The sequence below is a fragment of the Chrysoperla carnea genome, chromosome X (assembly GCF_905475395.1).
Source record: "Chrysoperla carnea chromosome X, inChrCarn1.1, whole genome shotgun sequence".
NCBI lineage: Eukaryota > Metazoa > Arthropoda > Insecta > Neuroptera > Chrysopidae > Chrysoperla > Chrysoperla carnea.
Genome location: NC_058342.1, coordinates 37,674,029 through 37,682,049, shown reverse-complemented (window position 1 = coordinate 37,682,049; position 8,021 = coordinate 37,674,029). Strand labels below are relative to the sequence as shown.

General features: G+C 29.4%; 2 protein-coding genes across 2 annotated transcripts; both read right to left on the bottom strand.

The window, feature by feature from the left end:
- Positions 1–620: 620 nt before the first annotated feature.
- LOC123303093 (acetylcholinesterase 4) lies at positions 621–4,674 on the bottom strand. Its single transcript, XM_044886193.1, has 10 exons — positions 4,666–4,674; positions 3,926–4,018; positions 3,672–3,845; positions 3,249–3,591; positions 2,931–3,157; positions 2,482–2,641; positions 1,861–1,986; positions 1,571–1,709; positions 1,247–1,497; positions 621–775 (listed from the first exon to the last, which is right to left on the bottom strand). The coding sequence occupies exons 1-10, from the start codon at positions 4,672–4,674 to the stop codon at positions 621–623; spliced, it is 1,677 nt and encodes a 558-aa protein (XP_044742128.1).
- A 950-nt stretch (positions 4,675–5,624) lies between these two features.
- Positions 5,625–7,285, bottom strand: LOC123302567. Its single transcript, XM_044885539.1, has 2 exons — positions 6,671–7,285; positions 5,625–6,259 (listed from the first exon to the last, which is right to left on the bottom strand). The coding sequence occupies exons 1-2, from the start codon at positions 7,275–7,277 to the stop codon at positions 5,697–5,699; spliced, it is 1,170 nt and encodes a 389-aa protein (XP_044741474.1). The 5' UTR covers positions 7,278–7,285; the 3' UTR covers positions 5,625–5,696.
- Positions 7,286–8,021: the final 736 nt, after the last annotated feature.

The window sequence follows — 8,021 nt, the reverse complement described above, 5'->3', positions numbered from 1 at the left end:
TATTTGTTTATATCAGACATTCATGAAAACTCATATATTGTGTTCTAAGAGTTACCCTTATCCTCCCCGTTGACCTTCAATACTGTGAATAAGTCTACCTTTTCGGGAAAAAATGATTAAAAGGTTGAACAAGCTAAGTAAGTCTGTCCATGTACTATCAGTGATCAGTGATTATTGTGTCTGTCTAGCTTACTCAGTCAGTCAGTCTGTTTGTAAACCCATGTACTCACAGACTCTTTTTGAAGTTTTTCGGTTGTTGTTTCTCTTTGATATCCGTAATTAATCGGTTTATCTCGTTCAAGATCGTTTAATCCTGTTTAAAATATTAATCCTTGTTCTTCTCTAAATTATCCTGACCACCAATTTTCATTTTTTCTGAATTTGTTAAATCCATTTCCATAATATTCATTTCCTTTTATCATATCAGATTTTCTTGCAAAATACGTAACTTGCATTATGGGGGAAGGAGTTGGTCAAAATTAAAAATATCAATATTAATAATTAATAATATATTGAATACACATAAAATATATACAAATATGAATAAAAATTAATCAATTTGTTGGTAATAATAAATTATAAATGGAAAACTCTAAAAAGGTTTGGAGTTGTTGATGAATTTAAAAATCGATATTATTAAATCTTTCTTTTGACCGTTGTTTAATTAAAACAATGCATATAAACAATAGAATTAGTAACGCAATCACGAGTCCGGTCAGTGTATATGTTGCATGTCTATAGATTTGTGTGTGATGATTATTATTCTTGAATGCATCTACAACAATTAATATTTATTATTATTATTAATATTAATATTAATCAATTAATATTTTTAATTCAACAACAAGTGTTTTAGAAGAATCATTGGCGTCACTAATAGACTCTTAAAAGTAGTTCAGCTGTCACGAGACTAGTCAACTAGTCAACTAGGCAACTTGTATGGCGTAAATGTAAGAAAATAATATAAAAATATCGTAAACTAGGCAATTTGTATCACGTATATGTAAAAAAATTCTTTAAAAATATCGAAAAAGCGTAAAACTAAAGTTTTTTATGTTTTCTTTTTTTACGGCATCACGATCCATCTAACTTATAAAATTTTCACGGTAAATGTTAAATTTTCTCGTCTAAAATAACTTAGTAACGTTTGCGTTGGACACTCTCACGCGAGTACACAATTTGCCAATTTGCTTGGTGTTGGAGTAAAAATAACATAACTGATTCTGAGTAAAATATAATGACTCACCAATAGTAAAATTATTTTGAATAAAATAAGATGACGATAATTTACATAACTGATAAGAATCTCGTATGAATTTGATAAGATAATCATTCCAAAAAGTGATGTCATGTAAATAGAGGTCCACATTAAAATTTGTTTTGTCGTTTGGCTCAAATTGATTCTGTGATAAAGAAGAAGCTCCAATTATTTGTATGTATGAGTTGTCATTGAAAGGACGCCATTGTGATGTGTTGAACACTTGTACGGTTGGATGCCTACCAATTAAATATATACTTTGTATGTAATCTTTGTACTCTTTTAGGCCCCCATCAAATAATGCTAGCTTACCCAATTTTAATAAAATTTGACCATAACGCTTTCATTTGTTTCATTAAATATTTCTCAATAATTTTGGGTCTACGACGGGTTATTTGTTGAAATAATGTTGGTCCAAATAAATAGGGAAGATCATTGCCATGTATCGAACCTAGGGAATCAATTGAGGAGTAAGTAACTTTTCATTTTGTCCGATTGTAAAATTTTAATGGGGAATGTACACACATATTGGGTTGACTACTAAATGATAAGTATGTCTTTTTTAAATTAATATTACAAAATGTAAATGTACTTTCACTTACCTGTAAAGTTAAAATGATACACATTCAAGTCATAAGCATCGGAATATGTAAATATATAAAAATAAATGGGCTGTGTTGTCTTCTGAATCAATTTGATTTGTTCAATAATCGGTGCATCGTACAACACTTGCGAATAAATCAATTGTATCTTATATAAAGCATCATAAATGTATTGATTCAAATCAATCATATTGATTTGATCATTCAAATTCATTGAATATTTCCAATCAATTAAATTGTAAATGAATTGATTTATTTGATTTTTATGTAGATCCAATATCGTTGTATCGTTTGAATTATAAATGTTAACAACATTTTTAATTAAATCAATTAATGAATTGTTTATAAATTGATTTAATTCATTTATGTCCTTTATATTTTTAATCATTTGCATCCATTTATCTAAAAAAAAAAAAATAAATTCTATAATAAGCCACATTTTAAAAAACTCGTAGTGAATAAGACCTGGAAAAAAAGACTCACAACCAAATCTACTCTGTAGTCTGGGAGCCAACTTATAAGGTATACATCTTTCAAACACCCCAATCCGAGTCTTTGTAGTACAAGTTTGTCTCGTTCAGAAATGGCCAAATACATATCAGAGCGTTGTACTAAACTTACCATTAATCACTTCTAAGTTATTGAATCCAATTAATATTGGAATATTCCATAATTGTCCATGTTTAAATGCTTCTAGTGGATTTTGAATAATGTATTGATCTTTTGATGGTAAAAAATTATCAACTATCGGTCCTAGCATTGGTATGTAATTATTATGAGCCTAAAAATGCAATCAATTTTTAAATCAGTTCAATATGTACGGTTATTTTGAGAAAAAGGTGTTCATTTTCTCCAAAACTATAAAAAAAGTGTGTTGATTTTTTTCAAGTTAACTTCAACTAGTGCTTTTGTGAAACATTCTAGAAAAACAAAAAAATATTCCAGAAAATACTTTTTGAATTCGGAGAAAATACTTTGTGTACATTTTTCGTCGGTTCTAGTTTTCGGGAAAAAATTTTTGTAATAAAATTAATTTTTTTTCTTGTTGAATAGCAAAATTTTGTAAATACCTTTTCGTTGTTAGAATATATTCCCTCAAAGGCTGATAATAATTTTTGAGTAGATGTATTATAGCGTAAGCATTGCAACGTGTGTCGTTGATCACTGATTGGACACCCGACTTTTTGAGCAATCTGTAATGAATTATTGATTACATGTTCTTGATATGATAAATATTCATAATTATTGATTAATGCACTGCTATCCGACGACATTAATATCACATGTGAGAATAAATCTAAAATAAAATATATACTTAATAGATTTTAATAAAATTTGAGATTTTCGGAAAAATAGATTTAATTTTAAAAAAATTGAGAAATTTATACCCTTAGTTCTTGGAGATGTCAAATGATACAAAATACTAGTTGCGCCAGAGGAATACCCCATAAACGTAACAATATTTGGATCCCCACCAAATTGGCTAATATTTTCTTGTATCCACAATAAGACCATATATTGATCAAACAGACCCATATTACCGCGTGACTCATGATTGCCAAAACATAAAAAACCAAAAACATTTAAACGATAATTTGCTGTGATCACAACAATTCCTTCAGCGGCCAAATCTTGTCCAGGGATTGGATGTAGGTCATTCACATTTGTATAGTGATTTCCATCAAAAAATACAAGCACTGGAATTCTGGTGTTCATCATGCGTTTTGATATCTGCAAAACAAACGATTAGATTCGACATTCGATTAGATTTTAATGGGGAATCAGTCTTGGAAAATCGTTTGTGGACTTACCACAGGGGTCCAAATATTTAAGTAAAGACAATCTTCACTTTGAGTATCGGAATCGTATGAACGTGACTGATGCTGTTCGATCGCAGATGACCTCTTTGAAGGTAAATGTGGACAATTTGGTGGTATGTTTGCTGCATATAATGTTTTGTTCCACCCCGGATGTTTTTCTGGCGGCTAAAATCAATAATCAATTTATTCAGCATGAAAATGAGATAATAAAATATATGCATGGTATAAAAATAGCCGTTACTTACAGCAAATCGCCGACTTCCGATTGGTGGTAAAGCATACGGTATTCCCAAATATGCATGAATTGGGTTTGGATAATTTTCTGGATATATTTGCACCTAAAATATAATATCCTCATTAAATTTTAAACATTTTTGGAGCTTTTTTTTTTATAAACTAGAGAGATTTTTTGGTGAAAAATTTATGGAATGAAATTGAAAACAATTTCTTTAGTTTTTCAATTTTTAGTGTTTTTTGATTTCGACATATCTTGAAGCAAAGAAATTGTATGAATTGCGTTCTTACATTTGATTTTGATTAAACTAAGAAATGAAGTTAAATTTTTCACACTTACCCCAACAATAGTGCCTTGATTTAATAAAACTGTTGGCTCCTCACATTCAATCACAAAAATAACGTAATTAAAAATGATTACATAATAAATATACTTAATATTTCTAATCATATTTAAATATAATTTTCTAATTATTTAATTATTTATAGAATTATTGATTAATCAATAATTATTGATATTCAATCATTTCGAAAACAAATAAAAAGCTATGTCGATGTTGTAAAATGTGTAACTAATATGTCCCTCCACGGCTGCACTGCTCCACGCTACAAATAATCATAAACAATTATTTTAAATCTGTTTTTATATTTTTACATCTCTCGTAGTTCCGGTTATTGACAAATACCGGATACAATTTATACAGGTTGCTCCACAAATAAAATAAATTTATGAGCAGCAGAACTCCATTACTACAGTCATACTTTTCACGCATTTAATATTTCTTAACTCAAAAATGAAAAGAGATATCAAGCTGAAATTTTTATAGCGTGCTTAGGACGTAAAAAGTGGGGTCAAGTTCGTAAATGAACAACATAGGTCAATTGGGTCTTTGGTCCGTAGGACCCATCTTGTAAACCGTTAGACATGGAACACTTTTGTTTGAAAATTACTTACCCATAACAACACTATTTACCCACGAGGGAGTAAATGTGTGGCTATCTAAGAGTAGATATTTTTCTTTACTCACATGATATAAAAATAAAAACGATTGCGTAATTGACTATGTCTATACATGGCATTTAACAATTAACTCAGTCAATTGTTTTTTTTTTTGTCACTTGTTAGGTATAAATTAAGGTAAAATTAAATAAAATAATTAAAAACTGTAATGATATGTACGAATTCTTTTTTTTATTTGTTTATATTTACATTTTAAAATCTTTTCATGATATTTGTATTTTAATTTCATTTGTTTTATTTGATTATTTCAAGTACAGAAGTCATCAAAATATTATTAGATACCTACATCAACTACAATTCACTAGATTCACTGTTCTTTAATTTGTTTTTAAAAAAAAAAGAAATATTCCTCCCTTAAAAAACTATCAAAAGTCTAGAAATGATAAAACAGGAAAATCGCAGAGAATTGAATGATACTGGTCCAGCCTTTTTTTTAATTGAAATAATAACGAAATTGAAAATAAATTTCAATCAGAAATTGAGTAGCGAACTCTAACTTTCGTAGAACTACTAAAAATCCTTCATTTTATTATAAAACGAATTTGATTTACATGTTTTTTTGGATCAAAGTTATGTTTTGTATCTAAAAAGAGCTAACAGTACCCCCACAATTTTTTGAGTTTTTTTCATCATTTTTTATATAAATCTTCCGTTTTATCAAAAAAAAATTGAAAATTATTAATCGAAGTGAATTGTAGTTAAGTGAACAAGAGAAGTATTGAATAATATTTTGATGGTTCGGGTAATAATTTATCAAAAATTTATCCGCGTGATAATATAAAGGGATTGTCGTTATTTAAAACTGTAAAAGTACTATCAGTGGACGATGGTCCATTATCAAATGGCGATGGTAAATGATTGTTATTTTTAGTTTGTCGTGTAGTCGTAATATGGTCGTCTATGACCAAAACCCAATACGGCTCATCAGCAAATAATAAATCATTGTGCCAAACATTATTCACATGATGTGATGATCTATGGAAATTATCTTTTTTGCCACGATGTGCCCAAAATGGTTCCCGAACAATTTGTGTGTCAACTCGAGTTTGTTGATTATTTTTATTCGATTTCTTATTTATTAACATTGTCATGGAATTTTCATCGTTGATCAATTGTTGATGCAAATGTTGCTTTAGATAATTATCGTAACCATTTAATAAAAAATTATTTTCTTTCGATTCATCACAATAGTTTGAGTTTGTATTTGGACAATCGATGTCCATCGATGATAAATAACTTTGTCGTCGACCTCGGCTACCATAAAATTCATCAAAACGTTTACCACGGCTTCCTAAAAAATCATCCATTCGACGTCCTCGACTCCCTGAAAATTAAAATTTTCATTTCATACAAACATTTAACAAGCAAAGACTCTTGAAAATTGTTTGTCTGAAATTTCTATCGAAAAATTAAATAGACATCCAAGATCAGCTGAATTTATTTCCAAAGAAAATAAGTTTATTTACGACTTGAATTTCCATAAATATTTTTAAAACAATGAAAATTTTTTGATTTTAAGACTTGAAGATTGTGAAAAATTTGTCGATCACGAAGTTGAAACAAATTTGACGATTTTGGGCGTCGACATAAATGTCACAGATGGTTCTCACACTATTTTCTCCGTTTAAAATAAGCAAATGAAATTTAAAACTTTCAAGATCGTCGTTAAATGCGTATTTTCTTGGGAACAGCCTAAGGAGACAACGTAATTAAAAATGATTAAAATATTATGTACCTAAGAATTCTTCATTAATTCGTCGATTAATCGAATGATCTCGATCATCATTCTTATAAGTTCGACGTCCACGACTACCAAAGAATTCCTCATCGTGACGGCGTCCACGACTACCTAAAAATTCCTCATACTTTTTACCACGACTTCCTAAAAAATCATTTGAAAATTTCTTTTCATGATCAATCATAACGGGATCACTTGAGTCGTGTTGTCTTCGTCCACGACTACCTAAAAAATCTTCGTTACGTGTGACCCGATCAGGATCGCGTGTCTCCTTATTTTCAACATCAGCCGTGAATCGCTTATTATGTTTGATTAATGATAGCGTGGATGTAGTCGTATTTGATAACTTATTAATCAATTGATGATTAATCAACGACTTGGAAGTTTTCATCAATAATCGCTTAATAAAATTATTTAAATATTTATCACTGATTATCTGTTCACTTATATTGTTATCACTTCTATTATCATCCGACATCCGATCTGTATCTGACAACTGATTATTCGTGGAAATGTTATTATCATACTCGTTATCATATTTTAAACTTTGACATTGTTGTGTTAACAAAATCGCTGTGCAAATAATTAAATACAGCGATTTCATTTTTTTGTTTTGTTTATTTTGTTTATAGTATTAGGGATTGTTTATTTGTTGCTCACTGATAAGATGTTTATTTATTACTAACTGATTTCGAGTACTTTTCTGGGTTTAAATAGTCTCTGGTCGAAGTACATGTACATTCACATATTTACAGGGAATTTAGAAAATATTTGAAAGAAGAAAAAACTTATGCTGTCTTGAAAAATAATATTTACTCCATAAATAAATTTACTCAATTTTTCCGGTCCAAAAACGTACCTATGCTATCATTGTTGATATTTTAAGCTGTTAGTTTCGATTTTTTAAGCTTTCAATTTAAAAATGAGATATGCAATGATTATTACGCGGATGATATGGTGTTGCCTTTTTAATTGGTAAACAATTGGTACGTTCGCGTTTAGTTGATACAACGCGACTGATGAATGCTTACATGATTATTTCTAATGAAACCATTTCCGATGAAATTCATTATAAAACATTCGAAATTAAGCAAAATAAAGGATTAAAGTGATCCAAGTTTGGTTAGTTTTTCCATTATCGGAATAAAGTTAACTCCCTTCCTCCCGCCGCATAAGCATATGAATAAATTATCTAAACCCTCAACCTACCCCACCCCCAACCACCAATAACTTACGTAATTTATGAATGTCCTCTAAGAATCCCCTAAGATCCTACAATCTCACGTCTGAACTGTACACTTGTAGAGTTCAATATTGATTATTGACTGAACTTTCTGTACCTATATTA